Genomic DNA, 21766 nt, shown 5'->3' on the forward strand with positions numbered 1-21766 from the left:
AATAAAATATTATCTTTAAATTTCTTGATACCATTGTCAAAAATCAGTTGACCAAAGCTGGGTGTGGTGGCGCATGCCTGTAGTCCCAGTTTCTCTGGAGGCTGAGACAAGGGGATCACTTGAGCCCAGGAGTTTTAGGCTATCATGCACTATTACCAAGCCTGTGAATAGCTGCTTAACTCTAGGCTGGACAACACAGCAAGACCTCATCTCTAAAAAATCTTTTTTAAAAAATCAACTGGGCTGAGCACAGTGGCTCACGCCTATAATCCAGCACTTTGGGAGGCTGAGGCGGGTGGATCACTTGAGGTCAGGAGTTTAAGACCAGCCTGGCCAACGTGGCAAAACCCTATCTCTACTAAATACCAAAAATTAGCTGAGCATGGTAGCGTGTGCCCATAGTCCCAGCTACTCAGGAGGCTGAGGCTCAAGAATTGCTTGAACCCAGGAGGCAGAGGTTGCAGTTAGCTGAGATGGTGTCACTGAACTCCAGTCTGGATGACAGAGCAAGGCTGTCTCAAAAAAAAGAATCAATTGATCTTATGTGTAGGTCTATTTCTGACTCTCTCAATTCTGTTTCATTATTTTATTTTTTATATTTATTTATTTATTTTATACTCCTTGATGAGCAAGGCTACCCCCTAGGCAGTCTGCCCACAGTAGCCTGTTTCATTATTTTAAATGTCCATCTTTACTCCATTACCTTCTTGTCTTGATTGCAATAGTTTTACAGTAACTCTTGAAATCTTACTGTAATAAGAGGCTGGAAAAAAAAAAGAGGCTGGAGGTAGTACAAGTCTTCCACCTTTGTTCTTTTTAAAAGTTGTTTTGGCTATTCTAGGTCTTTTGCTTATTACAAAATAACTTGCTTGTGTTTGAATTGGGATTGTGTTGAATTAATGGATCAATTTTGGAAGAACTGACATCTTAATATTGAGGTTTCGGATCCACGAACATTGTATATTTCTTCATTCATTTAAGTCTTCCATTTTTTTTACAGCAATGTCTTATAGTTTTCAGTATGTAGTTCTTGCATATTTTTGCTAAACTTATTCCTAAGTTTTATATGTAGCTCATGCTATTATAAATGTTAATATTTTTGTAATTTCAATTTTTTGCTCATCCTGTCATCTCAGTTACGAAATTTTGTTTTTTTCATTATAGTGAAATACATATTACATAAATTTATTATCTTAACCAATTTTGAGTGTACAGTTCAGTAGTGTTAAGCATATTCACATGGTTGTGCAACCACTCTTCAGAACTTTTTCATCCTGCAAAACAAACGCTATACTCATTAAACAACTCCCCATTTTCCCCACTCCCCTGTCCCCTAGCAACCATCATTCTATTGCTGTTCCTATAAGTTTGACTACTTTAGATACCTAATTTTAATTTCAATTTTTAATTGTACAAGTTTATATTTATCTAATTGCTTTTTCATATTGACTTCATATCCTGCAATTTTGTTAAATTCATGGATTAGTTCTAGCAATGTTTTTGTAGATTCATTGGATTTTCTACCTGCCATCTGTGAAAAATAAGAGATGTGCTTCTTTTCCAGTCTGCCATTTATTTATTTATTTATTTATTTATAAATAATTCACAAGCCATCTGTGATGGCTTGTGATCATGCCATCTGTGAAAAATAAGAGATGTGCTTCTTTTCCAGTCTGCCATTTATTTATTTATTTATTTATTTATTTTTTACTTGCTTTATCGAATTGGCTAGAACCTCCAGTTCAGTAGAAGTGGTAAGAGCAGATCCTTGCCTATTTCCCAGTCTTACAGGGAAATCGTTCTGACTTTCACTGTGAAATATAACGTTAGCTTTAAATTTTGTGTAGATGCCCTTTATCAAGTTGAAGTTTTCTTCTGTTCCTTGTTTGATGAGAATTTTTATCATGAATGGGTTTTGAATTTTGTGAAATGCTTTTTCTGCATTTATTGAGATGAACAGATGATTTTCTTTGTAGTCTGTTAATAAGGTAAATTATGTAGATTGTTTTCAAATATTATACCAACCTTACATTCCAGGATAAACTCTACTTGGTCATGATATATCTTTTACAAATATATTCCTGGATTTGATTTGCTAAAATTTTGCGAAGGATTTTTGTGTCTATGATCATGAGAGATATTGGTCAATAGTTTTATTTTCCTGTAATGTGACTGTCTGGTTTTGGTAGCAGGGTAATGCTGGCCTCATAAGAGGAGCTGGGAAGTATTGTCTCCTCTTCTGTTTTCTAAAAAAGTTGGTGTATGATTGGTATTATTTCTTTCTTAAATGTTTTCAATTCACTGTTGACACTGTATAGGCCTGGGGTTTTCTTTGTAGGAAAGATTTTAACTGTGAATTCAATTTTTCAAATATATACAAGGCTGTTCAGGTTATCTTTAGAGCTCTCTTTCTGTACGGCTTCTTCCTTTCTGATATTTTTTCCCCCGAATCCTCACAGTCTTGGCCTCCCTAACGTCCAAACTTTGTCTGCTGAATTCAGCAAGACCACAGGGTTCTGTTTGGGTACTTTTCCTGTGCTGCAGCCTGGAAACTGCAGTGAGTTGGAGCAAATGTAGGGCTTACCTCATTTGTTCCCCCTTCTTTCAAGAATCACGATTGTCCTGTGCCACCTGTTGTCTAGTGTCTGAACACCATCACTCCATATATTTTACCCAGTTTTCTAGAATTTAGGTAAGAGGGTAAATCCAGTCCCTGACTCCATCAGGCCACAAGAAGTCCCTTTATTGATTTTTCTTTTTTTTTTTTTCTGAGACAGAGTCTCGCTCTATCGCCCAGGCTAGAGTGAAGTAGCGCAATCTTGGCTCACTGCAATCTCTGCCTCCCCAGTTCAAGTGATTCTCCCGCCTCAGCCTCCTGAGTAGCTGGGATTACAGGCACGTGCCACTGCGCCCAGCTAATTTTTGCATTTTTTCTATTAATGTGTTTCTCATTGTTTTGTAAGAGTTCTGTACTGTATATTGTAAATTTTCCTCTAGCTTGTTGTTTACCTTTTAAATGTTGTGTGTGGTGTTTTTTATTTTTTTACATTTTTATGCTATCCTCTTAATTTTATTCTTTAAGATCTTTTCATCGGCTTTTATAGTTAGGAAGGTTTTCTCTCCACCAGATACATATTTACTTATATTTTCTCAGAGTTTCTTCAGTTTCATTTTGCTTAAGAAATTATTTTTGGGCTGGGCACGAGTGGCTCATGCCTGTAATCCCAGCACTTTGGGAGGCTGAGGCAGGTGGATCACCTGAGGTCAGGAGTTCGAGACCACCCTGGCCAACATGGTGAAACCCTGTCTCTACTAAAAATACAAACAATCAGCCAGGTGTGGTGGTGCATGCCTGTAATCCCAGCTACTCAGGAGGCTGAGGCATGAGAATCACTTGAACCCAGGAGGTGGAGGTTGTAGTGAACAAAGATGGCACCACTGTACTCCAGCCTGGGAGACAGAGCTAGACTCTGCCTAAAAAAAAGAAATATATATATATGTGTGTGTGTGTGTGTGTGTGTGTATATGTGTGTGTGTATGTATGTGTATATATATGTGTGTGTACATGTATAATATATACCTCGCAGATTCTAGAGAACCAGTTTTTTGGTTTATTTTATTTATATTTTTCTGGGGTTAAAAACAATTTTAAAATATCTAAAAACAATGTTGAGGTATATGTATTCTGTAACTTAGAATGCTGCTTTTTAAACTTTCAGCCTTCTCATTTTATTGGCTTGAGCTCAAAAATATGATAATTAATCTACCAGTCAAAAATAGCACTTTATGTCCAGACTTTTTGGCTTTGTTTTCAGGACGTAGACAGCTTGATTTTAGTTGAAGAGCGTACGTTTTTCCCCATTGTGTGTCTTTGCTCTTCTTGACCACTTCTTTTTTTTTTTTTTTTTTTGAGTTGGGGTCTTGCTCTGTCACCCAGGCTGGAGTGCAGTGGCACAATCATAGCTCACTGCAGCCTTGAACTCTTGGGCTCAAGTGATCCTCCTCATTCTCCCAAGTAGCTGGGATTACAGGCATTAGCCACCACACTCAGCTAATTTTTTTGTAGAGACAGGGGTCTTGCTGTGTTGTCCAGGCTGGTCTAGAACTCTTGTTGGCCACTTCGCAAGTTAGTCTCCTTCTCACTTGCCTTTCCTTCATACTTTGTTTGCCACTTGTCCCCTTTTCTCCATTCTTTCTTGCTCCCTTCCTCCTCTATAAGTCTTCCTCTTATCTTTTACCTTTCTTACCTTATTGCTTTTCTTTTTCTTCTCATATTTCTTCTCTTTGCTCCTTTTCACCCTCCCTGCCTTCTATACAGATAGAACAGATAATATAGTTGTTGTTTTTTTGCTGTATCCCAGTGCTTTTAAGAGTGTCTAACAAATATTAGAACCCTCAATACATCTTTTCTGAATAATAAGTAATACAATTTCACAGATAATAAATCTCTTACTCAATTTTTTTTCTGGCATCTGTGACAATTTAATAAACGTTAAGAACCTACTATATGTCAGACACTGAATCACAAAGATGAAATTAAGACATAGGCCCTGCCCTCAAGGAATTTGCAGTATAAGAAGAGAGACTAACAATAGATGATTTTTAAATCTTTATGCTAATGTATTATGGAGGAGAAGCAGTTTTAGCCCAACTAGGAAGTTCTGGGAAATCTTGCTGAAAAGAATGATGAATAAGGTCTTGCAAGATAAATAAAAGTAGGAAGGGCAATAACAATGTATATATACTTAACAAGACTGAACTGTAGACTTAAAAATGTTTAAGATGGCCAATTTTATTATGTTATACATATTTACCACAATTTAAAATAAAAGGTAGGAAGTATGTTCCAGATAGTGAGGATGGCATGGATCACATTGTCTAAAAAATTGACTCATAGGAAACTATGATAAATATAGCTGACTCTTGAACAGCACAAGGAGTTAGGGGTGCTGGCTCCCTACACAGTCAAAAATCTACTTACAACTTTTGACTCCCCCAAATCTTAACTATTGACAGTCTATCGTTGACCAAAAGCCTTACCAATAACATAAACAGTTGATCAACATATATTTTGTATGTTATATAGATTATATATACTGTATTCTTACAATAAAGTAAGCTAGAGAAAAGAAAATGTTATTAGGAAAATCATAAGGAAGAGAATATATATTTACTATACATTAAGTGGAAGTGGATCATCATAAAGGTCTTTATCCTCATCATCACATTAAGTAGGTTGAGGAGGAAGAGGCATAGGAGGGGTTGGTTTTGCTGTCTCAAGGGTAGCAGAGATGGAAGAGTTGGAGAAGATGAAAGGAGAGGCAGGTGCACTTGGTGTAACTTTATAGAAATCAGTCATAATTTCTGTCTGACTTTTGCTTTTTCATTTCCCTAAAAATGTTACTATATGGTACCAATCCTTTTTCCACTGTTTAGTTTTAGTCCCCATATCACAGAGGGTAGATGTTGTGAAAGAAGTCAAAAACAGTCTTGAGTAATCGGAGCCCTTCTGCCAGATTGTCTAATGTTAGTTTATTTTCTGGCATTGCTCCTTCTATGTCTTCTCATTGTCTGGCACTGGTTCAGAAGCACTTACCTTCATGAAGTCATCTTCTGTTAATTACTGTGGTGTGGCGTTACCACTTGAATTTCTCCAACTTCCATATCTTGAAACACTTCACCCCCAACTTTTTTTGGTAGATTCATAATCTCTTTTGTGATTTCCTTGATTTACTCTATTGTAAATCCTATGAAATCCCGGACAACATCTGGACAGTTTTTTTCTAGCAGGGATTTATTATTTCATGGCTTTTATTTTTCTTAGAGATGGGATCTTGCCGTGCTGCCAGGGCTGGAACGCAATAGCTATTCACAGGCAGGGTCATAGCACACAGTACAGCCTATAACTCTTTGGCTCAAGCGATCCTCCTGCCTCAGCCTCCTGAGTAACTGGGGCTACAGGTGCATGTGCCACCACTCCTGGCTTAATGGCTTTTTCTATAATAATGATGGCATCTTCAATGGTGTAATCCTTCTAGACATTCATGATGTTCTATCAGGGTTCTCTTCTGTTGTGTTGACAATCCTTTCCATAGAGAAGGGCATGCAGTGAAGTTCTTTTTTTTTTCTTTTTGAGACAGAGTCTTGCTCTGTCGCCCAGCCTGGAGTGCAGTGGCTCAATCTTGGCTCACTGCAAGCTCTGCCCCCCAAGTTCACACCATTCTCCTGCCTCAGCCTCCCAAGTAGCTGGGACTACAGGCGCCCGCCACCATGCCTGACTAATTTTTTTTGTATTTTTAGTAGAGATGGGGTTTCACCATGTTAGCCAGGATGGTCTCAATCTCCTGACCTCGTGATTCATCTGCCTCAGCCTCCCAAAGTGCTGGGATTACAGGCATGAGCCACCGCACCTGGCTAGCATGCAGTAAAGTTCTTAAAGATCTTTGTGACCCCCTGATCTAGAGGTTGAATTAGAGACATTGTGTTTAGGGGTAAGTAGACCACTTGACCCCTTCGGTCTTGAACTCATGGAGTTCTGGATGGCCTGGGACATTGTCCAACATCAAAAGAACTTTAAAAGGCAGTCCCTTAGTGGCAAGGTACATCCTGACTTCAGGAACAAAGCATTGATGGAACCAATACAGAAAAAGGGTTCTTGAACAGGCCTTCTTGTTGTACAGCCAAAAGACTGGCAGCTGATATCTATCTTTTCCCCTCAAGGCTTGAGGGTTAGCAGCTTTACAAATAAGGTCAGTCCTGATCATAAACCCAACTGCGTTTGCACAAAATAGTCGAGTTTCCCTATCCCTTCCTGCCTTAAATCCTGGTGCTTGCTTCTGTTCCTTACTAATAAATATCTTTTGTGGCATTTTTTTTCCCTGAGAATACAGCACTTTTGTCTGCATTAAAAACCTGCTCAGACAGATACTCTTTCTCTTTAGTGATTTTCTCAATGGTGCCTGGAAACTTGTCTGCTGCCTTTTGGTTGGGAGAAGGTGCTTTTCCTGTTCTCTTGACATTTTAAAAGCCAAACCTTTTTCTAAAATTCAAACCATCCTTTGCTGGCATTCAATTCTTCAGCTTTATTGGTCCATCATCTTCCTTTTGCTTTAAGTTGTCATATAATGACTTTGCTTTTTCTGGAATCATATTACAGTCTATAGGAATGTCTTTCTTTTTTTTTCTCTTTCTTTCTTTTTTTTTTTTTTTTTGAGACTGAGTCTTGCTCTGTTGCCCAGGCTGGGGTAGAGTGGTGCAATCTCGGCTCGCTGCAACCTCCGCCTCCTGGGTTCAAGCAATTCTCCTGCCTCAGCCTCCCCAGTAGCTGGGATTACAGGTGCCCGCCACCACGCCTGGCTAATTTTGTATTTTTAGTAGAGATGGGGTTTCACCATGTTGGCCAGACTGGTCTGGAACTCCTGACCTCAAGTGACCTGCCCGTTTCGGCCTCCCAAAGTGCTGGGATTACAGGTGTGAGCCACCACACCCAGCCAGGAATGTCTTTCTTACACTAATCTTGCACCCACATGAAGGCTGCATTTTCAATACAAGATAAAAAGGCATTTCACAAGAAGTGCAAAGTCTGCACCTGATGATGTAGCCGCAGTGATGCAATGATGGCCTCATAAATTTCCCTCTCCTCTCCTCTCCTCCCTCTCCCCTTCCCCCTACACCTCCCTCTCCCTCTCCCCCTCCCCCTCCCTCTCTCCTTTTCCCTTCTCTCTTCCTCTCCCTCTCCTCTCCTTCTTTTTTTCGTTTCTTTCTTTTTTTTCCCAATGATCCTTACTCTGGATTCATTTATTTTGAAATGGTGGGCAACTGCAACTGTAGCTTATGCCAGATCTTAATCTCTGGCACATATCAAGCAATTCAGCTTTTTCTTGTAATATCATGTGTTATCTCTGCTTCTTGGGAGCACTTCCAGCATCACTAGTGACACTTTGTATGGGTCCCATGGTGTTATTTAAGGTTTACAGTATTGCACTAAACATCATAAAAATATGTGAGAACTGTGAGAGATCACTTTTTATGGCAAAATGCAGTTTACTAGAGACAAACTGCTCCTGCAGAGATGACTAGTGTCACAAGACATTTTAAGCAGATACTTGTAACTCTTAAGCTTACCACAACAGCAACAGGAGGTGGCTGTGAAATTACATATTATAGTGTCTACTACAGTCAGTTTTATGCAGTTATGATTTAATACTGCATCTTTATGTCTTTTTTCTTACATTTCTCTTTACTGTGAATGGTGCCATTTATGGTCTGTGTTTGTGTGGGTAAGTTTTGATAAATTTTAACTTTTTATAACTTGTGTATACTTTATGGTAGTAAATGATAAAACAGACCAGTATCTACACATATTTTATGCATTCATGAAATACCTAACTTTATCTTAATTTTTTTGATATTTCTAATTTATCTGTGAGTTTTTTCAAATTGTCACAAATCTCCAAAAATTTTTCCAATATTTTTACTGAAAAAAATCCACATATAAGTGGACCAATGCAGTTCAAACTTGTATTGTTCAAGGGTCAGCTATAGTTCTCTCTTATGCTTGGTTATAATTATTTCAAACTATATATTTACCCTTTTCTCTATTCTCAGAGTTGGGTATCAGAAATTAAAAAAGAAGAAGATAAAATGCACTTTCATGAAACTGAGACATTTCCAGCAATGAAAGATAATTTGCCTCCAGTTCGTGGTTCAAACAGCTGTCTTCACGTAGGAAAGGTAGGCCTTTTTGATATCTTTGTGGGTGGTAGTGGGAGAGGATTGCTGCTGTTTATTAAGGGGCAATCTCAGTTTAATTGGAGCAGCCTATGTGTGATGTCCTCTAGGAGAGTTGGGGAGTTTGTTCAGCTGGCTGGGAACTATCGGCTGGGAACTATCACATTCTTTACTATCTCATTACTTGGAAATCAAAATGAAACAGTTTTTTCCTTTGAAGTCTTGCATCTTGGGCTTATTTACTGCCTTTAGTCTTTTTTTTTTTTTTTTATACACCCTGTCTCTTCTGTCCAGTTTTGATGAGAGCAAAAGGTCTGATTCAGTGTGTGAAAATTTCAGGGAACAATTGTATATATCTAGTAGGGCTATAGAGGGTATATCATGTTACATAATTTAATTATGGATTTAAAACAGTAAACAGATACTTTCAGTACTTATAAATGTCATTCCTCTGTTTAATGCATGTTTTTTCCCATTATTCCCATTTCTCTGTGGTTGGTCCCTATTTTGTCACATAGACCTCTCCTTTTTTATCTGTGGGCTCCATAGAGAAGGGGCCTGTTGAAGTTCCAGGCCCATTCTATTTAACTTTAGGTTGAAACTGGGGTTCCTGGCATCCATCTGACCTTGTAATTTCTCAGATGACTCCCCAAGCCTTTTCATTCTAGGTTAACTCATTCTTGTTATTCTCATCTTTTCTTTGAATCAATTTTATTTTAAAAACATCCATGGCTCTTCATCACTCTGCTCTCTGATAATTTACCTTCCTGGATCTTTTTACTCCTCATTAGGAATTACGCAGGTAACGGAGGTGTACAGTAATCTGGTGAGGATGCCACTATCTGCAATCAATGAAATTGTATTTATTGAATAGTTGGCCAGGCACGGTGGCTCACGCCTGTAATCCCAGCACTTTGGGAGGCTGAAGTGGATGGATTACTTGAGGCCAGGAGTTCGAGACCAGCCTGGCCACATGGTGAAACCCCATCTCTACTAAAAATACAAAAACATTAGCCAGGCATGGTGGCATGTGCCTGTAACCCCAGCTTCCTGGGAGGCTGAGGCACGAGAATTGCTTGAACCCAGGAGATGGAGGTTGCAGCAAGCTGAGATTGTCTCCTCTGTCTCAAAAAAAAAAAAAAAAAAAAAGTCTGGGCATGGTGGCTCACACCTGTAATCCCAGCACCTTGGAAAGCCGAGGTGGGTGGATCACTTGAGGTCAGGAGTTCAAGACCAGCCGGGCCAACATGGTGAAACCCCATCTCTACTAAAAATACAAAAATTAGCCGGGCATGGTGGCGGGCCCCTGTAATCCCAGCTATTTGGAAGGCTGAGGCAGGAGAATCGCTTGAACCTGGGAGGCAGAGGTTGCAGTGAGCTGAGATCATGCCACTGCACTCCAGCCTGGGGGAAAGAGTGAGACTCCATCTCAAAAAATAATAATAATAATAGTCCCTGTGTACTAAGACTGTTGCCCTGAAAATATAACAATGAACAAGCATTGCTGAAGGAGCAGTGGGGTAGATGGACTAGTGGTACAGTCGTTCTTGAAGTATGGTCTAGGAAGCCCTTGAGGTCCCAGAGATTCTTCCAGGGGGTCCAGAAAGTCAGTGCTATTTTGAAAATAATACTAATGCTTTGTCCTTGTCACTGTGTTGGTATTTGCCCTGAGGATAAAGCTGCTATTGCTTTAACATGAAGCAAGGCAGGCACCACGTTGTATATACAGTAAAAACAAATTCCAATTTTACTGAAAAATACCTTTGATAAAATAATGGAATATTTACTTTGTTAGATCTTGAACTTCCAGGACATGTCATTTTAGTATTTTATGTGACAAAGTGAGAAGTATGCAGAAAGCACTTCCCTGTATAGTCAAATATGATGGTTATGATATGATGCATAGCCACGTTTTCCTGGAATGCTGTTTTTACTTGAAATAATGGTTGACAAACTGTCATTATTCAGACTTAGGATTTTGGCAAAAATTTTGTTGGAAGTGAATGAAGGAGGCCTGTCACTTTAAGAAAAACAACTCACAGTATTTGTTGCTAGTAAGAAAATCTGACCTTTCAAGTGCAAATTAGGTCCAGGCACAGGGGGGCAGTGGCTCATGCCGGTAATCCCAGCACTTTGGGAGGCCAAGGCGGGTGGATCACTTGAGTCCAGGAGTTCGAGGCCTGGGCAACATAGCGAGACCCCATCTCTACAAAACATTTTTTTTTTAAATTAGCGTGGTGTGGTGGCACATGCCTGTAGTTGTAGTTCTATCTATTCAGGAGACTGAGGTAAGAGGATTGCTTGAGCCCTGGTGGTCAAGGCTGCAGTGAGCCATGATGACACCACTGTATTCCAGTCTGGGCAACAGAGCAAGACCCTGTCTCTAAAAACAAAGTGCAAATTAGGGCTTGAGATATTAAAAATTTAGTTTAATATAATAATATCTAATAATTTAGATACTATGTGTTTCTCAAATATCTGCTTGCGACAGAAAATAGCCCTTAAGGGGGATACTTGTCAAAGGACAAAATTACAACAAATTTCAAGATCTAATTGGCTTCTATTAACAATTCATGAATCAGGATGGCATCTCCTCTAAAAATTTAGAAATGCTCCAATGGCCATGGCAGAACAGCTGGTTTTTATAAGGTAGCTTGAGCAGGGACAAGGAATACAAAAAATAGACTATTTAACAACAAGTTACTTTCCTTATAAGGGTTAAAGCAGAAATTTGGCTATTATCTCTGTCTCTTGATTTCTCCAGTCAGATAAGCAACTTAGTTTTGGTTTGGTGATGTGGAACTTGAGCACTAGTGACTGTATTTAAGTCTGCTGGGGCCTAGTGCAGGAGCTTAGTCCAAATCATTTACCTCCTATAAATTTTATTTAACATACTTGAAAGTCTTTTTTGATGAGCTCCATGTAGATATTAACAAATTGTGATTTTTAAAATTGCATAATGAAATCTGTGAATATTTGGAAAATCTGTATAACTCCAATGACCAATAATTTTGAGGAGTGCGAGAGTGTCGTGATTCTGAAAAGTTTGAGCCCCACTGATGTAGCATATAATGGATTATGACAGTAAATACGCAGTGTTATGAGAATACATAGAAGGCACATGTCCCAGCCTTTCAAAGTCAGGGAGCATTGCCTTCTTAAAATATCCAAATATAATATTACACATTAGAATTTATCACATATACTGAGTCCATGTCTTGAGACTTTTATTGCTCCACATTCATTTTTTTATTGGAAATTTTCTTCTTCTTTATTCAGTTATAATTGATAAAACTTGCATGTATTTATGGTGTGCAATGTGACATTTTGATATATCTACACATTTTGAAATGCTTACCACAGTCAAGCCAATTCATGTCCATTTCTTGATCCCTAAAGGGGGATATTTTTTGTCACAGGTAGGTATTTGAGAGCCACATATGAATATTAAATACCCCTGATTTCGAATCAATGACCTTTTGAAACTAAGTGATACCACTTGTATTAGTTTCCTAGGGCTGCTGTAACACCACAGGAGGTGGTTGGCATAAAACAACAGAAATGTATTGTTTCACAGTTCTAGGGGCTAGAAGTACAAAATCAAGGTATTGGCAGGGCCTTGCTTCCTCGAAAACCTGTAAGGGAAGATCCTTCCTTGGCTCTTCCAGCTTTTGGAAGCCCCGGCCTTCCTTGATTTGTAGCGGCACAACTCTAAGCTCTGTTTTCATTTCCACACCGCCAGCTTCCTTCTATTGGAACTTCTTCTCCTCTTTGTATAAGGACACAGTCATACTGGATTAAGGCCCATCCTAGTGACTTCATCTTCATTTGATGACATTGCAAAGACCCTATTTCCAAATAAGGTCTCATTCACAGGTACCAGGGGTTACGACTTCATTATATTGTTTTTGGGAGACACAATTCAACCCATAACATCATCTTAGCATTGAGAACATTGGCTTTATGAGCAGGAAATCGAGTTCAAGCATCAAATGATACTTTTTGAGCCTGTAAGGACTGCATAGTACTGATTTATGTAGTCCCTAGTATTGCTATTAGCAAACCTGAGCCTAATGAGAATGAAGATACATAATAGTTTGAAAACAAATCAGTACCTACTTTATTATTATAAATTCTGCTATACTTCCCTTTCTTCAGACTATATAGATAAATATTTTAAAGTTAATATTCCTTAGTACTTATCTAGCAAAAAATTGTACCCTCTCTGGGAGACTGATTATTTGCGAGCATTATGGCTATTGTTTGCCTTTCTCTCATTCTGTTCTGGTGCAGAACCTGCCCTCTGTCTTTAGCAGTGGGAATGTGGCTACTTTGGGCCACTGTTAGTGCTTGGTTAGGATGGGCCCATGACCCAAGCTAGCCAATCAGTCCTTCCTTGGAATTTCTCTAACTGAAGATGGAGAGAAGAATCACTCTCCTTTTCCTCTGGTGGAGACAGCTGTGAGGTTATAATTCCAGAATGCTTGTGGTGATGTTTCCTGCCACATGGAGAAAGCAAGTACTCATCAGGGAAAGTGAAATCAGTAGGTAGAGAGGAGCAGAGCCTGGGAGGGGCAGGGAGAGCTGGAGAAAGGGCATAGGAATCCCCTCATCCAGCAGCACCCCTGCCCTTCCATCAGTTTAGTTATATAAGCTGATAATGTCTTCTTTTTTAATGTAATTATTCCAAATCAGATTACTATCATTGCAACCTTCTGACTAATATAGCAATTATTCTTGTTTCTCCAATGCCTAGGTTTGAAAAGAATGAATCAGAATTTAGTACTTTTTTATTATAAGAAAATCAGTAATAATCATATTCACACATAAGTTTTAAAATTTTATATGTATATACTTAAAAACTTATAGATTGTCCCCAGAATTAACTACAAATTTAAAATTCTTTCTTTTACATGCTGTATTTTATTATGTTAATAACTATAATACTGAAGTTATTATAACTTCCAGGGTACCTATTTTTCTTATCCATTCCATTTGTATATCTGTATTTTATTTTTATTTTTTTGAGACAGTTTCTCTTTGTTACCCAGGCTGGAGTGTAGTGGCTCGATCTCTGCTCACTGCAACCTCCACCTCCCAGGTTCAAGCAATTCTCATGCATCAACCTCCAAGTACCTGGGATTAAAGGCGTGCGCCACCATGCCCAGATAATTTTTGTATTTTTAGTAGAGACGGGGTTTCACCATGTTGGCCAGGCTGATCTGGGACTCCTGGCCTCAAGTGATCTGTCCACCTCAGCCTCCCAAAGTGCTGGCATTACAGGCGTGAGTCACCACACCCGGCCTCCATTTGTATATCTTAACCCAATACTTTCCATTGCATTTACAGTAAAACCTGATAATCTTATATTAAATATGTCTCATAAAATATGATTTTATTCTTTTAGGGAAAATATTCTAAAAGACCAACTAAAAAGAAAACTCCAAGGGATTATGCGGAATGGGATAAGTATGTTTTACATGTCTTTATATAAAATCTATCACTAAAAAAGTTATCTACCACAAAATACTGCAATAATTTCTTAAATAATTATTATAAACCTGAACATGTCAAGAATACCAAATTACTTCAATAGAGTACTGAGAATATCTGGCCTCAGCACTTTTGATGTTTTTTTCAGTAAATAAAAAACTACTACATCCTATTTTTTTATAAAGCCAGCCAAAAAAGCTAATGTAATTTTTATACCCATCCAAACTAAAAAGGAACAAAAATTTAAAATTGAGATAAGTTAGTCAGAATTTTAATTTCAAAGTTCTGACCAGTTTAGATTTGATTAACATTTAAGTTCTCACCAAATTGTATGTTTTTTAAGAAGGAACTCAGATGACTTGAACTATTAACTTACTACGTGTTTTTGAATATGTATCCAAAGGCATACTTTTACAAATATAAGAATATCAATGATAAATTTATTTTCTTGCCTGTATTGTACTTTTTTTGGTTTTTATTGTTCTTTCATTTAAGATTTGACGTGGAGAAGGAATGTTTAAAAATTGATGAAGATTACAAAGAAAAGACAGTAATAGACAAGTCACACTTGTCTAAAATTGAGACAAGAATAGATACAGCAGGTAATTGGAGAAAAAATGGTAATTTAGTAGTCTTTAAAGTTTTTCAATTATAATAAAAAGTGTCAATCTAGAAGACATTGTCTTTGAGTACTGCACAGATTACCATGAAAAGTTTATGGATTTTCTCTTACAGTTGACCACTCAACAAATTCACTTCTCTCTTTTACTCACTTAATTTTTAAATGTAGTAAGGCTTTAAAATATAAACCTATTTTTCTTACTGTAATTCATTTGTTTTTAATTCCTTTTTTTCCAATCCTCTTTTTCCTCCAAATTCCTCAATTGTTTTCTTTTTGCTTCAAAACAAAAAGATGGGGCAGTTCATTGGACTAGCACCTATAAAGTGAAACGAAATCAATCATTAAAAAATTCTGAATCCTCAAAACTTGTGAATGATTTAAAAAGAAAACATCCCTAAGCTTGGGGAATCTTTTATTTTCTTTTGTTTATTTTATGATCTTTCTGCTTTCTTCTGCTTCTGTTAAAATAAGCATTCTTAGATTTAAACTTTAAAAATTCTGTTAAATTATATGTTTACATATAGCAGATAACATTTATTTCTAGGTCTAACTGAGAAAGAAAAGGATTTTCTTGCCACTCGTGAAAAGGAGAAAGGAAATGAAGCTTTCAACTCAGGAGATTATGAAGAAGCAGTGATGTATTATACCAGGTGAGCAGATGTTTGTTGGGGTTTAAACTTGCCTTTTAAAAAATGATAATGTTTTAATTGTTGAAACAATATAAATAAGCGAAAGTCTATGTCAGAATCTCTCAATGTATTGTACTTGTGATTTATCATATATTCACTTGTGTTTCTCCTATTTTTTCAATAACTTTTCTCAAACCTCTAAGCTCCCACTCCACTCCTACTTTTGACAGAGGACTTAAGTTCCTATCTTGCAGAGAAAATAGAAGGCATCTGACAGGAATTCAACAGAAGGCCCATATGATATAGAAGTGAATAACTTGGATTCCATTGTAGACTGCCTGGATTTACTTCTAGTACTTTGGTGCTCCTGCCTACCACAGGGCCTTTGCACATGCTGGGTGCACCATCAAAAATGCTTTTCCCATGGCTGGTCTGAGTACAAGTGGTGTTTACAACTAATTGATCACAACCAGTTACAGATTTCCTTGTTCCTTCTCCACTCCCACCGTTTCACTTGACTAGCCTTTAAAAGAGAAAAGGAAATTAAGAAAAAAAAAAATGCTCTTCCCTCCTCCCATTATCTAGTTAATTCTGATTTATCCTTCAGATCTTAGTCTTCACCTTACTTCTTTGGAGAAGTCTTACTTGACCTTCCAAACTAGGTTAAATCTCCATCCCACCCCACCCACCTCACCTCCCAATTTATAGGCTCTTATAGCAGTCTTACCTCTCCTTTGTAGCACTTGTCAGAAGTATAATTTAAGCTTGTGTGATTTGATAATAACTAGAATGTAAGATTTGTAAGAGCAGAACCCATTTGTCAAGGATTTTTACACCACTGTATCCCCAAGGCCCAACAAAGTACCTGGTTCATAGTAGATGTTCAATAAATATGTATATGAACTTCTGAAGTTCTTAACAGCCTAGGAAAAGTAGACTAAGTTTTTAAAATGTTGTTACAGATAAACTGTTCTTATAGAATCACTAATGCTACCTTAGCACTAAACTCTGTACAATCTTTTTTCCACCTTTGGAAATAAGATAGATTTTTTTCAATGTTGTTGGTGTCTCTAAAGAAATTTTCTCAGATTGTTTAAAGGAAGATACGAGGTAAAGAGGATATATGATGGATCATTCCTTCAGTACAGCCTCCCCTGTTCAGTCAGGTGGATGTCAGCCTTGATAACTGTTCTTTCTTTTCTTGTAGGTTTATACCAGAGATTCTCTTGTCTATTACAGGTTACAAAGCTCTTTTCTTCTTTTTTGGAGTCATATAGTTGAAGAATTAAAGCAGCATAGTATGATGGTTAAGGGAATTCAGACTACCACTTTCTGACCTTGGGCAGATTCTTTTTTTTTTTTTTTTTTTTTTTGAGACAGAGTCTCACTCTGTTATCCAGGCAAGAGTGCAGTAGTGTGATCATAGCTCACTGCAGCCTCAAACTCCTGGGCTCCAGGGATCCTCCCACCTCAGCTCCTGAGAATACTGGGACTACAGGTGTGAGCCACCACACCTGTATAATTTTCTCTTGTGTTTTTTGTAGAGACAGGCTCTCATGATGTTGCCCAGGCTGGTCTCGAACCCCTGGCCTCAAGCCATGCTGTCACCTCAGTCTCCCAAAGTGCTGAGATTACAGGGGTGAGCCACCATGCCTGGCTTCAAAAAATGTGTTTGGTATTTGATATTTGATGTTAACTTACATCAACGGATTTTTTTAAGTGATCTATAGGTATTTATCTTTTTCTACCTTCATTTTTTATTCCAGTAACTAAAGCTCAGATTCCAGATCTATGAGTATTTAAATTCCCATAATGCCTCTAAAGCCTGAGTTAACTTTAAGGCTATTAACTGGATATTTAAGCATCTGTTTAAATATTGATTTAGTAGCTTGTAGAATTGTATTTTATTATTTTTTATAATATTGGCTGTATTTGTTTGCTAAGGTTGCCGTAACAAAGTACCACAGACTGAGCAGCTTAAAGGAGAGAAATTTCTTTTCTCACACTTCTGGAGGCTGGAAGTTTGAGAACAAGGTGCTAGCAGGGTTGGTTTTTTCAAGGCCTCCCTCCTTGGCTTGTAGGTGGCCGTCTTCTCCCAGAGACTTCACAGTCTGTCCATACATGTATGTCCGAATATCTTCTTCTATACATTTTTATGGGATCTGGGCCCCCTCTCATGACTTCATTTCACCTTAATTAGCTTTTTAAAGACCCTATCTCCAAATACAGTCATGTTCTGAGATACTGTGGGGTTAGGACTTCAACATATGAATGTTGGGGCATACAATTCAGCCCATAGACAGGTTATAATTGTTTTATGTATAACTTAAGCTGAATTTCTCTACATTCTTATGTTTACCTTAGGCTTGCTTGTTGCCAGTAACTGTTTCTTTTCTAGGAGCATATCAGCGCTTCCCACTGTAGTTGCCTATAACAATCGAGCTCAAGCAGAAATCAAATTACAGAACTGGAATAGTGCTTTTCAGGATTGTGAAAAGGTCTTGGAGTTAGAACCTGGAAACGTAAAGGGTAAAAAATATTATAGAATTCTTTTACATTTACTGCAGGATCCATTAATAAAGACCATTTGTAGATACTTGTAATGTTTACATTAAAAATATTTCAGATAAACGCAAATTTCTATATGTGAATCACCAACTTCATAAAGTTGCTTTTAAGTTGAACTTGTAAGTTAAGCCCCTGATTATTTGTACTGAAGTAGCTAATAATCCCAGAGGATTTAATAAAATACATATATATTTTAAAGAAGTATCTCAATAAACAAAAAACCAACAACAACAAAAATAAAATAAAAGAGAAGTATCTTGGCCAGGCACAGTGGCTCACACCTATAATCCCAGAATTTTGGGAGGCCGAGGTGAGACGACTGCTTGAGTCTAGGAGTTTGAGACAAGCCTGGGCAACACAGCAAAACTCTGTGTCTCAAAAAAAAACTCAAGCTTGCATTTGAACATTCTTTTTCTGCAAAAAAATTAAGTATAACTTAATGTAGATTTTCTGGTATTTATAAATATAATAAAATAATAAGCCCACACTGGACCTCTAGAACCTTCTCCCAGCTTCTTTGTGGATATTTCCACCTAGGTGGCTATATATAATTTTGTTTGTTTGTATGTTTGTTTTTTTGAGACCGAATCTCATTCTGTCACCCAGGCTGGAGTGCAGTGGTGTGATCTCGGCTCACTGCAACCTCTGCCTCCTGGATTCAAGTGGTTCTCCTGCCTCAGCCTCCCAAGTAGCTGGGACTACAGGCGTGCACCACCACGCCTGGCTAATTGTTGTATTTTTAGTAGAGAGACAGGGTTTCACCATGTTGGCCAGGCTGGTCTCGAACTCCTGACCTCAGGTGATCCACCTGCCTCGGCCTCCCAAAGTGCTGGGATTACAGGCGTGAGCTATCGCTCCCAGCCTGTTTTTTTTTTTTTTGAGATAGGGTCTCATTCTGTCACCCAGCCTGGTGTGCAGTGGTGCAATCTTGGCTTACTGCAACCTCCACTTCCCAGTCTCAAGTGATCCTCCCACCTCAGCCTCCCAGGTAGCTGGGACTACAAGCATGTGCCACCACACCCGGCTAATTTTTTTTGTATTTCTTGTAAAGATGGGGTTTCACTATGTCGCCCAGGCTGGTCTCAAACTCCTGAGCTCAAGTGATCTGCCCACCTCGACCTCCCAAAGTGCTGGGATTACAGACATGAGCCACCAAGCCTGGCCTGCTATAAATAATTTAATTTTCATTTTAAATTAATAATTTGAATAACTTAACTCTAAATTAAATTTGTCCAAAACTGACTCTTTCTGCCAAAAACCTGCACTCTATTTTGATTCCCTGTCCCTCTGACTGACCACCTTGTCATGGTTCAGGCCTGAAATATGCAAATCAGACTCTATTCTCCTTTTCTGTTATCAAGAAGGAGTCATTCCAAGAGGGAGTGACATACATTATAATAGACACATTATATTTCTTTAAATTTTTATGGATTCAAATAAATATAAACACTTTTTTCACATGGAATGTATCCCTTTTTGCCTATAAACATGGTGGAGGTGGCAGAAGCCATGGGAGTGCTAAGGGGAAGCCTGGTGCATCACCTGCCACTGTCATTGTCATGGATTGCCCTCCATTTACCGATAAAGTCCTGTTGAGCCTGTGTTTTATGCAAGCTGGTCTCTGTCACAGAGTATGGCTGGGCTCCCAGCTTTAGGCAGCAGCCCACTGAAGGTTTTGCCAACCCCATACCACTGCTCTGCCAGGCCCTGTGCCAAGCACTTTACATGTATTAACTCTGTTAATTTTAACAAAACTCACAGCCGGGCGCAGTGGCTCATGTCTGTAATCCCAGCACTTTGGGAGGCCGAGGTGGGCAGATCACCTGAGGTTAGGAGTTCAAGACCAGCCTGGCCAACATGGCAAAACTCCATCTCTACTAAAATTAAAAAAAAAAAAAAAATGGAGGGCTGCAGTGGCTCATGCTTGTAATCCCAGCACTCTGGGAGGCTGAGGTGGGTGGATCACTTGAGGCCAGGAGTTCAAGACCAGCCTGGCCAATGTGGCAAAACCCCATCTCTACTAAAAACACAAAAAATTAGCTGGGCATGGTGGCAGGCACCTGTAATCCCAACAACTTGGGAGGCTGAGGCAGGAGAATCACTGGAACCCAGGAGGCGGAGGTTGCAGTGAGCCAAGATCACGCCACTGCACTCCAGCCTGGGCAACAGAACGAGAATCCATCTCAAGAAAACCCATAATAAATTAAAAAAAAAATTGCTAGACATGGTGGTGGGCACCTGTAGTTCCAGCTACTTGAGAGGCCAAGGCAGGAGAATTGCTTGAACCTGGGAGGCAGAGGTTGTAGTGAGCCGAGATCACGCCACTGCACTTCAGCCTAGGCGACAAAGCAAGACTGTTTCAAAAAAATAAATAAATAAAGAATATGTTAGCATTAGGTTAAGCTGAGTTAAGGGACACAGGAACTCTCTGTACTATCTCTGCAACTTTTCTGTAAATCTCCAATTATTCCAAAGTAAAAAGTTTTAAAAAAGGATAATCATTATGTCATGAATATTTCTTCATGGAAATTCCCGTCAGAAATCTGCGTAGCAATAGCAATAGCTAAATTATATTTAAAGTGCAGTATTACAATTTTAATTAAATTCATAACAAAATGATTTCTCATTTAAATTTTCATAGCTTATTCTAACACTAAAATTCAAATTGGTCAAATTTATAATTATGTTTTAAAATAGCATATTAAAATATGTCAGATAAAATTTCTCACTTTTCGGGTGGGCGCGGTGACTCATGCCTGTAATCCCAGCACTTTGGGAGGCCGGGGCAGGTGGATCATGAGGTCAGGAGATCGAGACCATCCTGGCTAACATGGTGAAACCCCGTCTCTACTAAAAATACCAAAAAAAATTAGCTGGAAGTGGTGGCATGAGCCTGTAGTCCCAGCTACTTGGGAGGCTGAGGCAGGAGAATCGCTTGAACCCGGGAGGCAGAGGTTGCATTGAGCTGAGATTGTGCCACTGCACTCCAGCATGGGCAACAGAGCAAGACTCTGTCTCAAAAAAAAAAAAAAAAAAAAAAAAAAAAAAAAATTCTCACTTTTCAGAATTACCAAACTTGATTCTTTTTCAAAGTAATGACTTATCACACAAAGTTTTCCTTATATAATAGTTAATGACGAGTCTAGAGAGGCATTCATTGTCAGTATTAAATAATTATCAAATTATACATTGAAACGTACCCAAAAAATCAAATGCGAATTATCAAAGTGCTTAATTTCTGGACCTAACTGACTTAATCATCAGGATTCTCTCAGTTCCCTATGCTAAGTAACTCCTTCTAATCATTTTAGAGATTGTTATACAGATGTCACTAATGAGCCATATTCTGACCTAGATGCTGGTCAGTAATATACTTTTTTTTTTTTTTTTTGGAGACAGAGTCTTGCTCTGTCACCCAGGCTGGAGTACAGTGGCACAATCTTGGCTCACTGCAACCTCCACCTCTCAGGCTCAAACAATTCTCCTGCCTCAGTCTCCCAAGTAGCTGGGATTACAGATGTGTGCCACCACGCCAAGCTAATTTTTTTTGTATTTTTAGTAGAGATGGGATTTTGCCATGTTGGCCAGACTGGTCTTGAACTCCTCGCCTCAAGTGATCTGCCCACCTCAGGCCCCCAAATTGCTGGGATTACAGGCGTGAGCCACTGTGCCTAGCCAATATACTAAATTTTGATAAGGGATTTTATGTTTTCAAAAAGTGGCT

The 21766-nt window shown here is 38.5% G+C and overlaps 2 protein-coding genes across 3 annotated transcripts in view; one reads left to right on the plus strand and one right to left on the minus strand.

The window, feature by feature from the left end:
- The window catches only part of SPAG1 (sperm associated antigen 1), a 76611-nt gene that overhangs the window by 11288 nt on the left and 43557 nt on the right, over window positions 1-21766 (plus strand). Inside the window, exons 4-8 of the mRNA XM_054497641.2 lie at window positions 8608-8733; window positions 14138-14199; window positions 14719-14825; window positions 15390-15495; window positions 17873-18003. Coding sequence (XP_054353616.2) covers window positions 8608-8733; window positions 14138-14199; window positions 14719-14825; window positions 15390-15495; window positions 17873-18003 — 532 coding nt within the window. The remainder of the gene's footprint in view (window positions 1-8607; window positions 8734-14137; window positions 14200-14718; window positions 14826-15389; window positions 15496-17872; window positions 18004-21766) is intronic.
- The window catches only part of RNF19A (ring finger protein 19A, RBR E3 ubiquitin protein ligase), a 117145-nt gene continuing 110423 nt past the window's right edge, over window positions 15045-21766 (minus strand). The window contains exons 12-13 of one of the 2 annotated variants that reach the window (XR_008504062.2): window positions 17834-17988; window positions 15045-15161 (exon numbers count right to left, since the gene is read on the minus strand). Coding sequence is in view for 1 of the 2 variants with exons in the window: in XM_054497649.2 (XP_054353624.1) it covers window positions 17982-17988 (7 nt within the window). In the remaining variant the exon portion in view is untranslated. Of the gene's footprint in view, window positions 15162-17833; window positions 17989-21766 lie in introns of those variants that run through there. The other variant, XM_054497649.2, reaches the window with a different exon arrangement.

The sequence above is a fragment of the Pongo pygmaeus genome, chromosome 7, assembly GCF_028885625.2.
Source record: "Pongo pygmaeus isolate AG05252 chromosome 7, NHGRI_mPonPyg2-v2.0_pri, whole genome shotgun sequence".
Taxonomy (NCBI): Eukaryota; Metazoa; Chordata; class Mammalia; order Primates; family Hominidae; genus Pongo; species Pongo pygmaeus.